Source organism: Astyanax mexicanus, chromosome 22, assembly GCF_023375975.1.
Source record: "Astyanax mexicanus isolate ESR-SI-001 chromosome 22, AstMex3_surface, whole genome shotgun sequence".
In the NCBI taxonomy this organism is placed as follows: Eukaryota; Metazoa; Chordata; class Actinopteri; order Characiformes; family Acestrorhamphidae; genus Astyanax; species Astyanax mexicanus.
This window is the reverse complement of record NC_064429.1, coordinates 14,312,197-14,334,482: the sequence shown is the minus strand read 5'-3', so window position 1 is coordinate 14,334,482 and position 22,286 is coordinate 14,312,197. Positions and strand designations below refer to the sequence as shown.

Below are 22,286 nucleotides of genomic sequence, written 5' to 3'. Positions count from 1 at the left end.
AAAGATAAAGTGACATAAAAGGAGGTTTGCTGGGTTAGATCTGACTATGAGTGGGGAAAAAGCCAATTGTTTACTCATAATATTATGTAATGGATTTTGGTCTTTCCCAATAGTTACTTTACAGACTTATTATACAAACAATATATAAACATCATTTATGCTGATGTCAGTATTACTTAGCATGAAGAAACTAATAATGTAATTGAGGTAGAATGTCAACTTTAGTTGGATTTTAATAATTTTGGATATTCAATATTTTCTTATATTTAAATTCTATGTTTAAATATTCTTAATCAAACAATCACTGCTCTTTAGAAAGTTGTAATTACATTATTAGTTTTTTGTTTTATCATTACATCAGTGGAATGAAATGGTGACTAATATTGTTCTTTTGGGACAATACTATCCAAAAACCTTTAAAATTGTGACAGACCTAAATGTTTTTTTTTACTGTGTATTAATTCAGACCTTCCAACAAAAAACATGTCAAACTGTTTGATTATTAATTAAGAACACAGGCTGTAAATTGTAAATTTTTGGGAAATATTGATATCCTAAAGCCCTATCTGAACAGGATTAGTTTGTCAAAGGGACGTCTGTGAACAATATTTCACACTTCTACTCAGTGATAAAACTCTTGCATCTGGACTGCAATTAAAAAACAGGAGGACCAGTGATTTTTTTTGGCTTTGTCACACGTTGTCACGTGATGTCAGGTTTTGCACACGGAGCATGATGGCGGCGTTAAAGCGCTTTGTAGCAGCTCTTATTTCGATTTGGGGTAAAGCCAAATTTCAGCAAAAATATGAGAGTACAGTTCACAACCACAAAGTGTGGGAGTCCATATGGAAGTGCGTGTGTCCCTCCGTCAGTCATTTCCACTCGCTGTTGTGTTCATGTGGATCTCTGTGGAAACTGTGGCAGTGGACAAATAGCTGTTTTATTAAACATGAGGTAATGAAACTCAGAGATTTGCATCCGGACAGGACTAAAATTACTGGAGGACCACGGAGTTCAGTGAAAAACAGTAGATATTTCAGCCTGTAATTTTCTCAAAGGACGTCTGTGAAAAACACGTACATGGTCGTTGTGGACAGGAATAAAATCACAGAGGACCCCCATAAAAAAGAAAATTACCCCAGGACCCCCTGAGAAACTAATCCCGTCTGGATAGGGCCTAATATATCGCAATGTTTTTGTTTGGAATACATTATATGCATGCCGTTTTAAACTCCCCAAGAGTCGCCCACCCAGTTTAACTTACTAAAGTTACTGCTTTATTACTCCACGTGGTGTTGCCAAAAAAAAAGAGTAAACCTGCAGTGAAGAATATTGGTTGTCATTAATTCTGTGAAACTGACACCAATAAATCCACAATTCCTTGTATAAATTCCTGATATTTGCTCATTTAGGAGTTTATTTATCCTCTTCAGTAACACAGATACCGTATTGTATCATAAATAATTGCCTTGTGATATATCAAGCATCACAGATATTGATATTGTTATCGTGGGCAATGTATTACTACTTGTTTCTAGCAGACAGTTGCAGAATGATGAAGAATTCAGCCTCAGTTCGCATTATGTAAGGTGCTCAGTTTTTATTTGCTTTGAAGATTGAGCAATGTGGAAAACTCAAGTCAAGCTCAGTTATTATTTTTAATGTAAACATATATTTTTCCATACATTTTAGCTTTATCACAATGTAGGTAAGTAACACGCTAGCTTAAACATTCTTTTGGTAGTCCAGGACAGTTAGTTTATAATTTGTCCAGGAAGTTGTCTAAAGCTGGGATTCCCTCCTTCAGGCCTTTGCGCTTGCGGGTCTCTGCAACCACCTGGCAGGGTCTGCTGTTGGCATCGTAGGGGTCTCCAGGCAGAATCTGCCAGTGGTCGAACACACACTGGGGGAAAGCCTGTCCACCAGTGTTTGACCTCAGGTCAGCTGTGAATCCTAGACAATGAAAGAGACATTAAATATGTAGTTCATACATAATAACTTCAGAATAAGTGTTCTGAGTCACAGTACATTTAAGTACTTATTTTTTGTAAAAGTTTGGACAAACCTTCAATTCAGTGTTTTTTCACTATTTAAAAATGGACTGATTCCCATTTTCTTACTAATTTACGAGGCCAATTACCCAACCCACTCATTAGAACTCCCCCTATCACTAGTGATGCCCCAACACCAGTAGGGTGAAGACTAGTATATGTGAAGTCAGACACAGCACACTCGGAGGAAAGCGCAGCGACTTGGTTTTTGATACATCAGCTCACAGATGCCTTGTGCTGATCGACATCACCCTTTGGAGTAATGTGGGGAGAGAGACCGCCATCTACCCACCCAAAGAGAGCAAGGCCAGTTGTGCTCTCTCAGGGCTCCAGCAGCTAATGGCAAGCTACATGAACAGGATTTGAACCGGCAATCTCCCGATCTTAATGGCAGCACTTAGCACACTGGACCACTCGGAGCCTTGAGTAACGTTCTAATCCGTATTATGGCAAGAGATACTTATCTAAGTAAAGAAAAAAATACTTTGAGAAATGAAGGTCAGTCAATCTGAAAGATTGCAATCTCAAAGACTTTCAAAAGTTATGATGAATCTGGCTCTCACAAGGACTGCCCAGGAAAGAAAGAGCAAGAGTTACTTCTGTTGTACAGGATAAGTTTATTAGAGTAACCAGCCTAAGAAACTGCAAGTTAACAGCTTCCCTGATAAGAGCACCTAAATGCTTCACAGAGTATTTAGGTTTGTTTTAACACTTTTAAGTTACTACATGATTCCTTATGTGTTCCTTCATAGTCTGGATGACTTCAGTTTTCATTTACAATGTATGAAAAAAATCACTGAATGAGAAGGTACTGTAATTTTAATGATAAACTTACCAAATGACTCATTTACAGGGAGGTAGGCCTTCACCACAAATATGGGTGTTCCTGCCACTTGAGACTCCTCAAAGACGTGGCCTCTCTTCCTGTTTAGGACACCATAGATACCACCCACCACCTGCTCTGGACACTAGAGGGATGATCAGTGAGAAAATATGTTTATGTTAGATTGTTATGTTTGAGAAACTGTGTGTAATTGTGTTGTAATGTCCATCACTAAAGATTCCAAACTCACCTGAATCTCTACCAGGTAAATGGGCTCCATGAGTCTGGGCTGAGCCGTCAGCACAGAAGCGTAGAGAACCCTGCGGGCTGTGGGAATGATCTGGCCACCTCCTCTGTGAATGGCATCAGCATGCAGGGTGACGTCATGGATGTCAAAACGCACTGACCTCATGTTCTCCTCACAAAGTGCTCCCTGAAAACGTACCAGGAAATGATTACCCGTTAATTAAGACAGTCAAACTGAATGCATTTGCATGTAAATAATCTGTAAAACACTTTTTTGTAAGTCTCACAATATTTTAAAGTACAAACAAAATTTACATCTGCCAGACCTAAGCGTGCGTGATATTATGTGCCATAACTGCACTTTAATTCAATATTAACTAAAACATATAGCAATAAATATTAAACAAAAAATAAATCAAGCAAAATGTTTGTTCCTGTTCAGTGTCTCTTAATTCTGCAGACTTAAATTTTGCACTGAAATGTACGCTTTTTATGTTATCCGAAGGGCTTAAATTACTTTTTTTATTTTATTTTTTATTTTATCCCATTTTCTCCACAATTTACAATACTAATTACCCACTCATTAGGATTCCCCCTATCACTAGTAATGGCCCAACACACCAGGAGGGTGAAGGCTAGCACATGCCTCCTCTGATACATGTGAAGTCAGACTCCGCCTCTTTCTGAACTGCTGCAGCATTGCCGAGTAGCATCACAGCTCGCTTGGAGGAAAGCGCAGCGACTCGATTCTGATACATCAGCTCTCAGACGCCTTGAGCTGATCGACATCACCCTTTGGAGTGATGTGGGAAAAGAGCATCGTCTACCCACCCAGAGAGAGCAAGTCCAATTGTGATCTCTCGGGGCTCTGGCAGAAATTTGAGAAAATCTGTGAAATCTCTTGAGTTTTACTCACCTCTTTGGTTGCCCATTGGAAACCAGCCACCACGCTGTCCTTGATCTCATTCAGATACTGCACTCCCTTTGTGACGTCCACAAGGATGTTGGGTCCGTTTCCGTCTGGCCCAAAACACCATATCTTACGGGACTCTGCAACCTCCCATTCGTATTTCTCAGCCAGGTAACGAGCTCTCTGCTTCAGCTCCTGCCGAGCGCTCACTTCACCCTTATCAATATCCTCAGCCAGGCCATCTGGGAAGGGCCGAGCCTTCATGTACAGACGGTTGTGCTTGTTGGGAGATTTGGACAAGCAGACTTGATCTGAATCGTCGCTCACTGTTTCACGATACGACACCACTGGATCGGATTTCTATAAGCAAAGCAGAAGTTAAGACTTTTTTTTTGGCATGCCAGTGTACATTTTGACACATCTGACACGTTACCCTGTAATTAAATAAGTACATCTAAATAAAGAACAGAAAATAATGTAGAGCACCTATAACAGAAGCCAATAGGTTGCTTCAAAAAGTTATTATAAAGTATGTTGTAAATGTGGTGAATAGACATTTAGTTAAAACATGATGACTCCTTAGACTTAAACTGTTCAGACAACTGTTACATTGTAGTCAGGTCAAGTCATTATCAACCGCTTCATCCATTAAGGGTCGCGGGGGGGGGGCTGGAGCCTATCCCAGCCGGCATCGGGCGGAAGGCAGGATACACCCTGGACAGGCCGCCAATCCATCGCAGGGCAGACAGACACAGACAGACACACAGACACATTCACTCACACACTCACACCTAGGGGGCAATTTTGTATCCGACATCCAATTAGCCTGAACGTGCCGTCTTTGGACTGTGGGAGGAAACCGGAGCACCCGGAGGAAACCCACGCAGACACGGGGTGTTACATTTTATAATTAACCTATTCATATAGGTTATAATGATAGTAGAATTCCCTACTATATTACACAGTTAATTTGGTAGTCAGAATATTATGAACAGCTTGTTATTCCTCTTTGTCTATTTTATCAACTCCACTTCACATAGCATAGTACAAACACTCTAGATCTGTAATTCTGCAAACCAATCATTTGCCTAGGGCAAATTGTTAGAGCACCCCTTTAAATTATATAATGTCAATGCAGGAAACCTTTTTTTTTATTTATCTTTTTGGTAGGGCAGCAGGAGAAACACTTTTGTACCATCTTGTGGCAAGACAAAGTGTTTCTCAAAAGCTTTTTAGCACAAAGATAATTCCTAAGCATCACAAGATGCAGATGCAGGCTGAGTTTTGCAGAAGTCTGAGGGCGTAAGTTTTTGTACATGAGCGGAAATGATATTTGCAGATGCTATCAGTTCTCCCAATAATAAATATAATAAGAATACTGTTCACTCATTCCTGCCTGATTGACAACAAGCTTACCTTCAGGGGAATACAGGCATGATCTTCTTCAAGATCCTTTAAGCAGATTTCCAAATGCAGCTCTCCAGCACCAGCTACAATGTGCTCACCAGACTCTTCAATGATGCACTGACAAAGCATAAACACATAAACTCATAAATCATGATATAAAGGATGATATCAAAGGAACAGCCACATAGGTTTAAATGTACGTGCAATATTTAGAAAATACGTAGCCAGGTAGCACTCGCAACCTGTTCAAACACTGCTGTCAGTGCTTACCTGAACCATGGGGTCTGATTTGGCCAAGCGTTTAAGGCCTTCTACCAGCTTTGGAAGATCAGCAGGGTTTTTGGCTTCCACTGCCACTCTCACTACAGGGCTAACACTGAACTTCATCACTCGCATGTTGTGAGCTTGCTCAAAGGTGGTGATGGTACCAGTCTTCACCAAAAACTGATCTACTCCAACCAATCCCACAATGTTTCCACACGGCACGTCTTCAATGGGCTCAACGTAGCGACCCATCATCAGGATCGTTCTGCAGGGTTACAATAAAACGAGTTAATTCATATTTGTGTATTAATTTTGACTACACTGAGAGATGTGTCTAACAGAATGTAACGCACCGTTGAATTGGCTTCAAGTACAAGTCCTCCTTCTTCCCTGGGGTATAGTTTGGGCCCATGATGCGTACCTTCTGCCCAGTGGAAACTATACCAGAGAAAACACGACCAAAGGCATAGAATCTACCCTTGTCAGTAGTTGGTACCATTTTGGAGATGTACATCATCAGTGGAGCTTTAGGATCACAGTTCTTGACACCTAAGAATGAGAGGAATAGAAGAACAAAGATCAAAGTTGATACTATTGGATACCATGGCAAAAACATTCTCAAGCTACCATTGCTTTTTATATCTTTTACAATGAAGTACAATAATTGCATGCTTTAATAAAACTCCAGGTTATTTCAAAATGTTTAGTACATCCCCAATTCCAAAAAAAAAAGGGAAACTGGGTAAAATTAAATCAATGTAAATAAAAATAGAATGCCATTATTTGTAAATCATAGAAACCCATATTTAATTTCAGATGTAAAAAATTCAAATGTTTAACAATTTAATGAAAAACATGAACTCAAAACCTGGCTGTAAATGTCCAAAATTTAGATGATCTCCTGGGTTTTTCTGTGCTATTAATCTATGTCTTAATCTATAAAGGAAATAAATAATGGATGCTGTTACTTTCTTAATTTCTTTTTCTTGATGCTTGTGATCATTCATCTTCCTCTTGATTATGTTCCAGAGGTTTTCAATTTGGTAAAATCAAAGAAACTAATCATTTTTAAGTGGTCTCTTATTGACATGATTTTGCCATGTGTTTAGCATTAAAACCACAACAAATAAAAAAACACTGCAAATACACAATACAACTTGATGGTGCATACTGTAAACTGCATGCAAATCATCAGTGATGAATTAACATTGTATTGAACTAGGCTGTTATTATATTCTAATGAAGTCTGGCTGGTAACATCATATCCTCACAATATTGTAACTAGTTGTAACTAACCCATTGCTGCTTCATCGTCCCCTGGACCTTCATACAGCAGCTCACAGCGGTACTTCTGAGCTGTGACAGGTGAGGGTAGATGGATGGTAATCATCTGGAGCAAAGCTTCACCAGCAGGCAACCAGCGGCGCATCACGGCCTGGACAGCGCAAAGAAACCGCAAAGCAAATACAGTTATATAAATAACCTCTATATATTCAAACATGCTTATTATGTGAGTTGTCGTAAGCACATTTACACATTAATAATTACATAAAAACACTTTTCCAAAGCTATTTTACCTTAAGCAGTTGTTTCCCTTCCTTCTCCTTGTCCTCTGCATCAAGTTTAACATTCAGTTTTTCAATCAATTTCTGGGTCTCTTCTTTCTTGAAGTTCATGATGGCATCGAAAACCTTTCCAAACAAGATTAAATTCATTAATAACTAAATAATAAATTCTTGTAAAAGCTATCGAATCAGATGGAAGTAAGCTAATTTTTATATAGTCTCAGTGACAGTACCCTCAAAATGTAATGTAATACTGTAAGTAGCTTTCTGTGAAACATTCGTTAACCCCTGGAGTCTGTTACCTTTCAGACACAGCAGTAAGCACTAGTAAATTTCGCCCAACAGAGCTAAGCAGATGAACGCTGTGTGTTACGGTAAGCCAGGGTGATATTAGCACCTTGCCTCTGATATTAGTACTTGCCTCTGTACGGCGAAAAAGCTAGTGCTTAGCGTGGTTAGCGGGTAAGGCTAATGCTGCTCCAGCAGTGCTAGAGGCTGATAATACTCACATCTAAACAACAAAAAGCTAGTGGTTAGCGTGGTTAGTGTTTAATGCAAATACTGCTCCAGTCTCAGTACTGGAGAACTAAACCTAAACTCCTGTATAACGCTGTACTTTATCAGAGTGGCTTTACTGCTCCTTAATACCTGACTGGTAGAATTCATACTTAAGACACACTGGATTATAAGGTGCACTGACGATTTGGGGGAAAATTAAAGGATTTGAAGTGCTCCTTATAGTGCTAAACAGGCACTTTCAGCACAAACTCAGCTACAACATTTTGGATGTTCAAAATATGTCATGAATATGTTTTGATAAAATGTACTCCAAATCCAGACATTACAAAAAACTATTTTCAAAGGGGCTGAAATAATGTGAAAAACACATTATGACTAGCTGAAACTTTGTAAACACAGTTGTTGGCTACATGTTGGTAATTTGACTCATGTTTCTCTGACATTGATCTGAAAATATATTCACAAACAGTATCCCACAAAAGTGAGTACACACACTCTCCCTCTGATTTCTGTAAATATTTTATTCTATCTTTTAATGGGCCAACACTGAAGATATGACACTTTGATACAGTGTAAAGTAGTGTACAGTGTGTATAACAGTGTAAAATTACTGTGCCCTCAAAATAACTCAACACACAGCCATTTATTTATAAACCTCTGACAGCCCTAAGTGAAAATGGCCAAATTGTGCCCAAAGTGTCAAAGTACTCCATGCTGATATCAAAGAACTAGGGGGTGTTATACACCTCGTCCTCTTTCACCTTTCACTTGAGGATGGCTCACAGGTACTCAACTGGGTTTAGGTCTGAAGATATACCTGCCCAGGCCATCACCTTTACCTTTAACTTCTTCTGTAAGGCAGCTGTCATATTGGAGGTGTGTTTGGGGTTGTTACTATGTTGAAAAAATGCTTTGAAGCCTAATAAAATATATAATTTACAAAAATGTGAGGGGTGTACTAACTTTTGTGAGATACCGTATATAATATATTGTAACTTTTCATATATTTCAGAACATTTCAGTATAAGGTGTATTAGTATTAGGTGTATAATTAATACAGTTTAAGGTGTATTAATTATGTTTCAAGGACAATAACTCACAGATTTATAAAGGTGTTTTGAGGGAAGTTCATTTTATCCCATTAGCTGATTTGCGGACTCCATAGGATTAAGGTAAGGTTAAGGTAAGGTAAGGTTACAAGCGCTATAAAGATCTATTTATTTTAGTAGGTGATAATATGAGAAAAAAATTATCTACATAAAGTATAAACATTACCCTGATGGATGATACTTAAATAAAGTGTAAAGTCGCAGACATTTTTTATTATTAAATCACTGTATAGTATGAATCAGCTTTGCAATTTGAATATATAGTATAATGCTGAGATTTCTAATGTAATCCATACCTTGAAAATTGGATCCAGAACAAGTTGGCAGAAAGTGCGAGGGAGGTTTTTGCCCTCTGCATTTTTGGCTGTTTTGCTGAATTTTCCATTGGAAGGGTCAAAGTACCTGATGAATTAAAAACAATATACATGATTTCACTCACACATCAGTATTTTAACATTTAATTAATTTGCAGTAAATCTTTCTATTTAGAAAGATCGACTAACAGATTGATAGATCACTTACAGTGCCCTCCATAATTATTGGCACCCCTGGTTAAGATGTGTTCTTTAGCTTCTCAGAAATTGAGTTTTGTTCAAAATAATATAGGACCACGATGGAAAAAAAGAGTAAAATACAACCTTTAACTCAAGTGAATTTATTCAGTAGGAAAAAAATCCCACATTAAGAAATAATTATTTAACATCAAATCATGTGTGCCACAATTATTAGCACCCCTGATGCTAATACTTTGTACAACCCCCTTTTGCCAACAAAACAGCACCTAATCTTCTCCTGTAATGTTTCACAAGATGGGAGAATACAGAAAGAGGGATCTTTGACCATTCCTCTTTGCACATTCTCTCTAAATCATCCAACGACCTGGGTCCTCTCCTCTGCACTCTCCTCTTCAGCTCACCCCACAGGTTTTCAATGGGGTTGAGGTCTGGGGACTGAGATGGCCATGGGAGGAGCTTGATTCTGTGTGCGGTGAACCATTTCTGTGTAGATTTGGCCACATGTTTAGGGTCATTATCTTGCTGAAAGACCCAGTGACGACCCATCTTCAGCTTTCGGGCAGAAGCCACCAGATTTTGTTTTAAAATGTCCTGGTATTTTAGAGCATTCATGATGCCATGCACCCTAACAAGGTTCCCAGGGCCTTTAGAAGAGAAACAGGCCCACAGCATCACTGACCCCCTGCCGTATTTCACAGTGGGCATGAGGTGCTTTTCTGCATACTCAGCTCTTGTGTTACGCCAGACCCACTTAGAGCATTTGTTGCCAAAAAGCTCTATCTTTGTTTCATCTGACCAAAGCACACGGTCCCAGTTGAAGTCATAGTACCGCTTAGCAAACTCCAAACGTTTGCGTTTATGATTGTGAGTGAGAAATGGTTTCTTCCGTGCATGCCTCCCAAACAGCTTGTTGGCATGTAGATAGCGCCTGATGGTTGTTTTGGAGACTTTGTGACCCCAAGAAGCTACCATTTGTTGCAATTCTGTAACAGTGAGCTTTGAAGAACTTTTTATTTCTCTTATCATCCTCCTCACTGTGCGTGGTGGCAAAATAAACTTGCGTCCTCGTCCAGGCTTGTTTACCACTGTTCCAGTTGTTTTAAACTTCTTAATAATTCCTCTGACAGTAGATATGGACAGGTGTAGGCGAGTAGCGATTTTCTTGTAGCCATTGCCTGACTTGTGAAGGTCAACACACATCTGCCTCACTTGAATGGTATGTTCCTTTGTCTTTCCCATGTTGAAGATAAATGGCCTCTGTGTCACGTCATATTTATACCCCAGGGAAACAGGAAGTTGTGAATTACTAATTAAATGTTCCTACATACTCTGATCAACTTCGTAAACTACTGTAGAAGTGACAGAAATACTTTTATAAAACTTATTTCCTAAGAATTGTTAGGGGTGCCAATAATTGAGGAACAGGTGATTTTATGAAGAATAATTATTTCTTAGTCAGGGATTTTATTTCCCCCTTAAAATTTACTTGAGTTAAAGGTTGGACTTTACTTTTTTTCCCATCGTGGTCCTATATTATTTTGAACAAAACTCAATTTATGAGAAGCTAAAGAAAACATCTTAACCAGGGGTGCCAATAATTATGGAGGGCACTGTATACCTTGATCCACCTGGGTCTCCCACTACAGTGTAATTCAGATGGTGATTGATAGTATTAGCTGATCTTGTTGTACCTTGTATTTGCAGGTCAGCTTAAAATTGTTTGGAATTTGACTGATACTGGTACTTTAGCCCCTGTCGCAACAATCCTTGGTTGCAATCTTTCATTAAAAAATACAAACTAAAGCAGCACCACTAATTGATGCATTTACTCATTTAAAGGGTGCCAGTCACTTAGTCCAGTTTATTTCTGGAGTTCTGTGTTAAATGATTTTGTATCTAGGAAGACTTTCTTTGCTGCACTTACTTATCACCCCAGAGCTTCTTCATCATCTCTTCCACTTTTTTACAGCGCTCTGCAGGGGTGGAGTCTCCCTTTTTCTTGTCACCTTTGGCAGCGAACTTGGCTACATACATCTCAGCAAACTGCTTCAGGGTGAAGGCCCAGCCATGGAGACCTGAACCAAATCCTACTGTACCCACAACAGGATCCACCTGGAAACATAATGCATCAAATAGCTTAATCCAGTGTTGACAGTTGAATATGAGTATTACATTATCTGTGATTTAGCTTCCTATTCAAGATTCCACCCTAATAGATGTTTACGCAAATAAAAAAAACTTTGCAAATATTAATTGATTAGTTGATTTTTTTTTTACCATAATATTGCCCATCGGTCCATGCTCTCCTTCACCGTAGGTTGAGATGATGACATTCACATTCTCCACGATGCGCTGGAAGGTCTGGTACAGCTCGTCTGCTTCCAGCTGCAGCTCCAGCAAGGCACGGTCCATCTTGTTCATCATCAAGACGGGTTTGATGCGCTCGGCAATGGCCTGCCGCAAAACAGTCTCAGTCTGCACACACACACCTGTGGAACATATTTAAACACACTGAAATAATCAATGAAGTAGTGCTTTGTTACCAAACTACATTTAAGTGTCACTGCCTTATCTTATCTTAGTTTCCTTTAAAACATGAAATATAATTAATCAAAACTATCTGTAAAACTGACAATGTGATGTGGCAAATATTAAACAGTCAAGACAATAAACAATGCTAAACGAGCCATAGTTTGGACTCCCCTGCCTTAGAGCAACCCATTTCATTCTGTCAGTACTGTTGTAGGTTTCAGCACAAAATGTGTTGTGTCGCCATCTTGTGGGTGCTGTGTTAAAGGCTGCTTGTGTAATATGGTCTCATTGGAGCCATTTCTGTCCCCAGGAAAATTGTATAAATGTGCACATAAAATAACATTAAAATACATTTTATTAAGCATAGTGTCATCTAATTGCAAAAGTAAGATATTTAATTTAAACATTAATAAAAACTACTTAGAACACTGGTAGCAAAAATAACATTTGTTACTCTCCAACTATAAACTTTACCATGAAATTTAATTATTAAAATCATTTGCATTGTTGTGTAACTCCAAATCCCATCTATGCTTTAAAAATAGATATTTCCCATAATAAATCCATAATATTTAAGTTAAAATACACCTTTTAGTTGTGTGCCTGGGTTTCACGCAGTCCTGTTACTGTAACACATTACTCCATCTGAAACATCTGGAACATTCTACAAGTCACATCTACAGCAGGAAGTGACATCAGCTGCTTCTTCTGAAGATCATGGGAAGACCAAAATCAAGTTCCCTTATTTGTTTTTCTGTATATTTGAACTTATTTAACTATGACTGAGGAGCTGAATCTCAACACTCTGTTCTGTTACCTAATTAGTTTTATTTGTTTTTAAATATACATTTTTGGGAAAATCACTAGAATGTGCTCAGTGTCCTCATGTTATTAGCATAGCCACCATTTAGCTATTTTTCATATTTTTGCTAATTCTATGCTAAAAACTCAGTCCTATTACTTTCAGTCCTGTTACTCATAACATAAAAAGTAACAGGACTGAGTTCCAGTAATAGGCATGAGTGCCAGAAACAGGAGTGAATTTCAGTAACAGGAATGAATATTGTCTCCTGGTTTATTGATATATTAATGTGAATATTAGTTAGTCTAAACCCCTTTTCTCCAATTCTGTTTGTTTAATCATTTATCCAGTTGTTTAATTAATTACATAATAAAAAGTTTGATCAATTTCAGGTTTGGGTCTTCTTGATAAGGATTGAATTACATTAGAATATAAGTGCCTTTTTTGTGTGCATCACAAACAGAAAACAGCATCCTTGTATTTTTCCATCACTAAAACATAATTGAGGTTTAAAGAGGTGAAAACATGAGACATGTGGCACAGAGTTCATCACAGTCCAATGATAGTGTTGTTACAACACTGGCTGAAAAATCAATTTGCAGTTAATTTTAACTTTATTTTAACAGTTTTATTCCATGTTATTTATGCCTGCTTGTAATTGAAAGTTTCATTTCTGAGGTATTTTATACTCCTTTACTTGTTCTAGGGCTGTGTACTGTTTTGCTGTCTTGTTATTTTTCACAATATAATATTGTGCACCCAGATTGACTTACATGTGAATCCTGCTATACAGGTAAGTGAATATAGTGTTAACTGTCTTGCACAATTTGTCTTATTGGTGTAGCATGGTATCCAATTCTGCCACTGTAGGGCAGTGTAGCCCGAGAATTGTTGTTACCCAATATTCTGCTTTACTACCCACCTTGCAGAAAAATAAACCACTGACTAAACCATAGGCCTGAATATACTTACACAGTTTACAGTTTGTTGTGTGAACCTGGATTATATGGTGACGGGTGGGAAAGCAGCACATTTGCATTTTTTTATAATATGGGCCCTTTAAGACACATGGATCTGGGAAGTCAGAAAGTTTGGATGTTAAGCCTGTTGAAGTTGTGCACTGTCATACCTGATACACAGTCTACTACTACGAGAGCTCCATCTGTAACTCTCAGAGCTGCCGTCACCTCGGACGAGAAGTCCACGTGACCCGGAGAATCGATCAGGTTAATGAGAAACCCACAGCCATCCTTGCACTGTTTGATGAAGGCCAAGTCATTCTCGCTGAGCTCGTAGTACAGAGAGATAGCTCTGCATTGAAGATAATACACAAGAGCCTTTAAAAATAAAAGGATCCTAGCTATCTGTTTTATTTAATGACTTGCACTTTCAAAAATACTGTGTGCAAACTGCAGGCATACAGTTTACAACGAAAGTGAGAACACCCCACACATTACGACAGTCTTGGGACAGCAGTATACAAATGAAACTTGGATATAACGTCAAATAAGTCAGTGTACAGCTTGTACAATAGTACAGATTTATTGACCTGTGAAAATAACTCAACCAACAGCAAAAATTATCTTGTACTGCTTTAACCCTTGGATATGGAAATCACCAGAGCTGCACATGTTCCTACTAGAATCCTTCTTCTGTAGCTGGCACTGAGATGTGTGGGTACAAGAGAGAAGCATGTAGCGCATGCATAATAGAAAAAAGGCGCGTGAATTCTGGACCACATATGAAAATGACTCAAATCTGATTAGAAAAAAATGTTAACACACAGCCATTAAAAAGTCAGATCTGAGCCACATTGAGCAAAAAAACTGATTTGAATCACTTCAGCATGGTAATGTGAACATAGTCAGAGTTCTATGCCATGAAGTACCATGTTGCATATTTATTGGCCAGTATGAGAAAATTTTACCCAAAATACCAAATTTACAAGCCTGCTCCCTATTCACACCTGGAAACTTTGTAACATTAACGAGTCACATGACACCAGGTAGGGACAGCGATACAACTGGACACAATTTGGACATGTTTACTGTGACCTATACTCGCTTGTGTTGTTTGTGATTTGTATAGCTATTTTTCCTGCCATATGATATAAGCTGTACACTCTGTCTTCTATAAGATGTATCCAAGTTTAATTTCAATAGTGTTGTCCCATGAAAAGATGTAATAAAATATTTGCAGAAATGTGAGGTGTACTCACTTCTGTATATCATCAGGCAATAAAACATTTTAAAACACAAAATATAATGCTTTTAATAGCATTATTAAACCAAAAATGGTCAAAAACTTTGAAGCCAGAATGAATACTTACGTTGACTTGATGGTGATGCACCTCTCCTGCTCATCTTTTCTTGTGTCTGTGAATCTGGTCTCACCGGCTCGTGCAGAAGCGATGATACCTGCCTTGCACACCAGGGAATCAGTGAGGGTAGACTTGCCGTGGTCCACGTGAGCGATCACGGACATGTTCCTGATGTTGGACTTCTTGTCCATGATCTCCCTGATCTGGTCTACTGTAAAGTTCACCTAGAAAAGAAAAGTTTATTTTTAGAATATTGCATGAGATGCTTTTAACTAGATATTGGAGCATTGCTGTAAGGATTTGATAGCATTCAGGCACAAGGGCATTAATGAGGTCAGAAAATGTTCATCAGAACTGGATAGTGCACCATTATTCCAGAAAACATAGTTCTTACACAGCTCAATGCAGAAGTATTTATACCCCACTAGCCCTGCAGCCTCAGTTTTCTGGTCTTGGCTGATTGAATAAAAAACAGATGTGGCCTTCTGATGCTTTGTAGCTCATCTGCCTCAAATGTGGACATGTTTTGCATTCTGATGTGTGTTTCTGTTTACAACAATTGTACAGATTGTTACTAATCATAGTATTTCAGTTTGGTTTAACCACTTACATCAACAAGGTGGTTCCTTCTACAGGACTGCTGCTCACTGGATGTTTTTCTTCATTACATTATTCAGAACAAACTCTAAATACATTCTGGAATCAGACCTTTTGAGTTTCTTTAATTTTACCAAATTGAAAACCTCTGGAATATAATCAAGAGGAAGATGGATGATCACAAGCCATAAAACCAAGCTGAACTTCTTGAATTTTTGCACTAGGAGTGGCGTAATGTATCCAAAAGCAATGTGTAAGACTAGTGGAGGAGAACATTCCAAGATGCATGAGAACTGTGATTAAAACCAGGGTTATTCTACCAAATATTGATTCCTAATACTGAAACATGAATATGAACTTGTTTTCTTTGCATTTTTTGAGGTCTGAAAGCTCTACATCTTTTTGTTATTTCAGCCATTTCTCATTTTCTGCAAGTAAACGCTCTAAAGGACAATATTTTAATTATAATTTGGGAGAAATGTACCTATACATAGCAAAATCAGAGAAACTGAAAAAAAAATAGATCTAAGTTTTTGCTCTGTATACTGTATACACTGTACTGCTGTCACACAATAAGTTGATTAGAAAACTACAAAAATGAGGTTTACAGGTGTTTACAAATAAAGTGTTTAGTCACAAATGTGTATTTAATGTAGAAGCATTTTCTTGGAGTCAGCTGAACAGAGTGAAATCCTGCCAGCAAGCATGTTAAACAAGCACTGGTTCAGCAGTAACTCCGTGTTTCTAAACATAGAGCTGCTTGATCTCCAACACAAGCATTTCCATAACCCAGCAAACTCTAAGTATAGTAAATACAACCTACAAGTAATCCTACAAGTACAGCAATGGCGTTAGTGGAGGCGTAACATTTGTGCCATGCAGCAGTTCTGTGAATGGTGTTCTTAGGTACCAAGTAAAAATTCAGTTCATTAAGCTGCCACTTAAGAAACACTACAAAACTTGGATATATGAACATTAATTTGCTAGTGAATTTAGCAAATTTCCAGAGACAGTGCCTTAATGTAATTTTGTTTAAAGGGAAAAAAACTTTTATTTACAGTTCGTGTTGAAGGTAAAGAGGCTCTAAACCCTTAACACTGTTTTCATGAATAGCTGGAATGTGTTTATTTTAAGTAATGAAACATTTCCTGACCTTTAAAAATGTTTTAATTGCAATCATTTCCGTCTCTGCAGCGCCCTCTGTGCTATAGGCAAGAATGATGTGTCTGTGTACATTGGTACACAGACACTCACAATATGCAAATTAGTGATGGGATGATCCACTTTTTTCAGCTCTAATCCGATTTCCATATAAAACTGATATAAAACTGCAGATACCGGTACAAATACAGATAAAAGGTCTCTTTTAGTTTATTATTAGTACTTTGATTAATGTTACGTAATGAGGCTGAAACAGACCACACAGCCCTTTGAAGAGCATACACAAGTGCATTTATTGTAAATGCATTCCAAAGTCATTTATTTGACACACTTTATATACAAACACAAAAGTTTTCTTTCAAATTAAATATTTACATTTTTAATAAATATTTCAAAAAAGTTAAATATTTAATATAAGTTTAATATTAAATACACGGCTCTAGACTAATTTTTTGCACTGGTTGCGCAGGAGACATTTGTTTTGACATGTAGTGTATTGGATTACCTTTAACGGTTAAGCGGCGACGCTAACTGTATTTCCAAGCTGAATTAATCACTGTTTTTTAATAACAGATAGATTTCTTACTGCTGGTTAGAGTGGGTAGGATCTGTTGTTTGATATTCGATGTGGATTATGGCTGTAGTTCACTTGAGTTCACTTTACTTATTACTTTCACAATGCCAAAAAAGAAGCTGTCGGCTCAATGCTAGCTAGGCTAACAGACTGCAGATAATAAAGGAGATGGCTAACGGCTAACTGGCAATGCTAACTGTATTTCTGAACTAAATTAATAGCTGTTTTTACCCACAGATTGGTGTGTTTGTGCTGGTTAGTGTTTGTAGATCCTGAGAATTTATAGGACATGTGGATTATGACTATAGTTTACTCCAGTCTGTAGTTAATACCTTTACAACACCAGAATGCAGCTGTCAGCCCAATGCTAGCTAGGCTAACAGACTGCTGGTGTTAATCTGTTCACCCCTCAGATGCTGACTTTACAAATATTACAGTACCAGAACTGCCTGCATGCAAGTTTACCGTGTGTTATTTGCTGAGGGGAGCTTAGGAACCCTGCAATAATTTCTGGGTCACAGGCAATGTAGTATATTACCCAGCCTGATGACATCCATAAACACACAGTGTAGTACAACACAGACTTATAATTGTGTTCTTGAATTCAACTAGTGGTGCTAAAAGCCAGTGTGTGATGCTGGAAATGCTAGAGAACCTCAAGTAACTAGCTTAGGTCTAGCAGTTAGGTTAGTGTTTCTGTGTTGACTAGCAGCACATCTCGGGTCCCTCACAGCTTATCTGGCTTTCTCTCAGAATGGATGAAACAAGACAATGTTTAAAGAAATCTACTTTATTTACTCAGAAGTCAGTACATAATACATGAAATCCCCTACAATTTTGACCCCTCTTGTTTAGCTCTTTAAACCAGTAGTTGCTGACACTCGTCTGATCACCAACCTGTTAACTATAACCCACAGCAGCTCAGCACACTCAGCTCTCCCGCCTGCCCCACCCCTAAACCCAATCAAGACTTTCAGCTGTGAAAACTTAATGTCTTGGGCCAGAGTGTGTGATTAACAAATCCTGTAAGTGTGGGAGCAGGACGACATTTACAGTACATGTAAATTAATAAATCGTCTATGCACAATTATAACAATCACAAACAGATGAATAATAATCAACAACAAAGTAATAAGTTGATTCTAATAATTTGCGAAAGTAACTAATGATGTAAAAACACATGGAATGTGTGTTATTGTGCTCCAGAAATTATAGAGTCAGTTATCTTTTTACATGTAGGTGTATGTGTGCAATGCATAGAGGCTAATTACTTTTTACTGTGCATCAAAGCATTTGCCTACTGGAAAAAATGTTCCACATTTTAAATCTGGCTTTGTTCTTATCAGAAAAATGTAACATCCTGCACAACAATACTATCAAGTTAAAGTGGTCTGGTGTTTATTGGTGCCTTTAATGTCCAGTGCATTAATGGAACACTATCCAAAATTGTTTAGTTCTTTAATGCATTGCATACTGTTTAGGATGATTAATTGAGTAATTGTACATAGAATGAATTTTCTCTCAGCCACTCTTGTGGTCTGTAGGGGAAAATCAAGCTGGCAAGGTCAGGAGTACTCAGCCCACGCCCATAGGCTCACAAGTCTTGGCCATCGCGAGAGTACTAGCAGAGAGCGAGAAGCAGACAAAATGCTAGTGGCTCCAAAATTACAATGGCAGTAGCTGTAGACATGTACATTTATCATGATGTACCCAGTGAAAAAACAGTGAAAGACCATGTTGGAGCAGCAAGAAACAAGAGAAGACTCTCGACAGAAAGAGTAGTCACACATGGGTAAATCCTGGCATGCCTCCAAATAGCAAGAGCTAAAAGGCTCATTGTAAGAAAAACTAGGATGATTTTTCTCTTTCTGTGCATGTTTGTGATTTCACTATAGAAGTCATTGTTTGTAAAGGTGTTTGTTTGAATGTTTTTATGAATGTCGTCTGTTGCTCAAAGTGGTTAGTATGGATGTTTGTTTACTTAGTTAGATACCTAGCTAGATAGCTTGCTGGCTAAACATCATTGTTTGAGTAATAGCTAGAATACTGGCAAACTTGCTTCATAAGATAAGTTTTGTCCAGATATGTGTATTTACTTAACTAAATAGCTCATTATTTGATCCAGATTTGGTTTGAAGTGCGCTTTACAATGAGTTTGCTAGCTATAAAACTCACAAAACTGAGTGTGTCTGTCTAGAATAGCATTTACTGATGATTGCTCAATTTTTTCTAATTGTATTTTACTTTTAACCATGTAATGCACAACCCCATTTTACTGCATACTCCATCTGTTCTCAAAGCAATCATGCATGGCTGGAGAGAGGAACCAGAGAACACGCCACGGACAGGCCACAAAGTGTGCATCCGAAGAATGAAGAAGGCACCTCAAGGAGATTGTCAAACTCCAAACGAGTCAGTAAAATAAGGCAGAATAAGCTGTTTGGCAATGGCAGAAATTATTTGGGATTTTTTATGGCCGCTCTGCTAATCATCCAACAAATGCATGTTCCATACAAATGTGGCACCATTTAAAAGGGAAATTAGCAGGTTTTCCAACTTTATAAAATGTATTGCCAAAAAGCATTGTAACCTACCAGACAATATTTTTACATCAGAGATACTATCCAAATATTTTAATATAAACTATTTACAATATGTGGACTACTGCTCTAACATGCTCTTAAATTAATGATAAATTATTATAAAGTTGCATAACGCTTTCATTATACTATATTATATTATATTATATTATATTATATTACAGCTCTGGAGTTTCTTTGATTTTACTGATTCAGAAACTGAAGTGATCTCCTATTTTTTTCCAGAGCTGTATATTATAAATGTATTATATTATATTATATTATATTATTTCATAAACCCAAAATTTAGTTGCGCGCCTGCGCATTAGTGGAGCCGCGACACTGCTGCGTTCTTTGAATCCCGCCTGTATTACGTTAAGCCCCGCCTCCTGCGGAAGAAACATCCTGCGATAGGTTCATCCTCTTGACTTTTGACCAATCACAGCAAACATGCCGGCGCATTCCAGCCAATCAAGACCAGTCTCAATGCAGAAGTGACCGGAAATCGGGTGGGAAAACAAACGCCGCGGTATCTGCCTTCGCCATGCGCGCGAGGAGCGTGCCAGCGGAGCGGGAGGGGGGTGATGATATGCGATATACTGTATAAGAGGTGACGGGCAGTTTTTACCCCCCTGAAGAGGAAAAACAGCCTTAAAGGGTCTTTCCTGACCTCTAGCACACATCCATCCCCCTGCTCTCCATCCGCCAGCGGCTCGCTCTTGCTCAATCTGGGCTCATGCGGGTTTGATGAGCAGGGTGGGCGGGATGGAGCTATTTATAACGGGGCGGGGGGTGAGGGGGGCTCTGGGGGGTAACGCTATTCCTAATTCTAAATCTGTCCCGAAAATAACGCAGCGCACATGCGGGCTACTTAAAGCTAACCCCTAGCTTTTCAGATCGAGAGAAACCTCGTATCTCCGCAGTCTAATATCATCTCAGTCATGACTGGGCAGATCATGAGCAGACCAGCCGGTCTGTATAAAAACAGGATTTATTTATTAACCAGCATTAACTAATCCAGGACCCTCCGCAGATCAGTGCGTCACAACACACTCACACACTGCACTGCACAAGTTCAAGAAACCCCAGATAACAGGCTCACATTACGTCACTCACATTAAAATCCCACTGAATTATAATAAATAACAATAATTATCCTCATAGCAGGTTCCCGACCCCTCAGCGCTGTATAGCCCCGGGTTTAGGTGATTAACGCCGGGGCGGTGCGGTGCCGAGTCTCACCATGTTGGCGGGTTTGTCCGGCTGTGAGACGCGGCCTCGCTGCGGCTCCTGCGCTGCTGCTGCTGCTCCTCTCCGCTGGAGGACTTTGGGGGGGAAAGAGAGAGAGGCTGACGTCGAGTCTTAGTTTATACTGCGACAGGCGGCTCTGAGGAGTCATGTGGAAGGAGTCATATGGGTCCAACCGAGCCGGACAGACCACCTGAGCCTGAGGTCACACATATACATACATACAGCTCAGCCGAAGAGAAATAAATACAGCAGATAAAACACTAATAACACTAATAATTAACATGTTCATTCTCTCTAAAACAAAGATTAAAAAAAAAGAATTACCTTCCTATGACAATCAATTTGTTTTAGTAATAACACCATACCATACCTTATTTTTAATGTATATATGTATTAGTCTATTTATTTTTATATAATGTTACAAGGCATATCTAAAACCAATACAGTGAGACATACAAGTGAGTCATAAATAAAAATATGTATATGTGCAAGAAAAGGTAAAGAAGTGTATTTTGCTGTTCATATTCTGGACAATGTTATGCAGACAACTAGAACACTCTTGCATGTTCTGGGTGCTTCCTTGTTGTAAAACATCTGATTCAAACAATCTGTTTGAAAAAAAAATACATATATATATATAAATGTTTATTTAATATATCTACTGCCTAGACCCAGTTATGAATATTGATCCAAAACAAAAAAATAATGAGTTAAATTAACTGAGAAGCACGTCTTATTGTTCATGTCTTATTGTGATAAAAAGCACATTGTTAATATTGTAAGTTTAAAATCCAGATGATATAACAATTTCATAACCTGTGCTTTATTGCATCATGCTGTGGGGCTGTGTGAAGTGAACAGTGCAGGTACTGGGAATCATGTTAAAGTTGAGGGTCTCATGAATTTCAGTCAATATCAGCAGATTCTTGAGAGCAATGTTTAAGAATCAGTGAGAAAGTTGAAGTTGAGCTGGGGCTGGATACTTCAACAAGACAACAACCCTAAACATTCCAAACACTGCTGAAAATCTACTAAATCATTCATGCAGGGGAACAAGTACA

At 38.4% G+C, this 22,286-nt stretch overlaps 1 protein-coding gene across 1 annotated transcript; it reads right to left on the bottom strand.

The window, feature by feature from the left end:
- Positions 1–1,574: 1,574 nt before the first annotated feature.
- eef2l2 (eukaryotic translation elongation factor 2, like 2) lies at positions 1,575–21,363 on the bottom strand. Its single transcript, XM_049470539.1, has 15 exons — positions 21,217–21,363; positions 15,073–15,287; positions 13,873–14,054; positions 11,687–11,898; positions 11,334–11,521; positions 9,191–9,296; positions 7,279–7,392; positions 6,998–7,136; positions 6,055–6,250; positions 5,708–5,966; positions 5,447–5,554; positions 4,037–4,390; positions 3,125–3,307; positions 2,887–3,019; positions 1,575–1,953 (listed from the first exon to the last, which is right to left on the bottom strand). The coding sequence occupies exons 1-15, from the start codon at positions 21,217–21,219 to the stop codon at positions 1,760–1,762; spliced, it is 2,586 nt and encodes an 861-aa protein (XP_049326496.1). The 5' UTR covers positions 21,220–21,363; the 3' UTR covers positions 1,575–1,759.
- Between the last annotated feature and the right edge of the window lie 923 nt (positions 21,364–22,286).

Excerpts from the sequence above, each read along its gene's own strand:
- eef2l2 (XM_049470539.1), bottom strand. Across the intron at positions 11,899-13,872 it reads AGTAGTAGACTGTGTATCAG|GTGTGTGTGTGCAGACTGAG; the intron begins GTATGACAGTGC and ends TATGTTCCACAG. Across the intron at positions 5,555-5,707 it reads AATCAGACCCCATGGTTCAG|TGCATCATTGAAGAGTCTGG; the intron begins GTAAGCACTGAC and ends ATGCTTTGTCAG.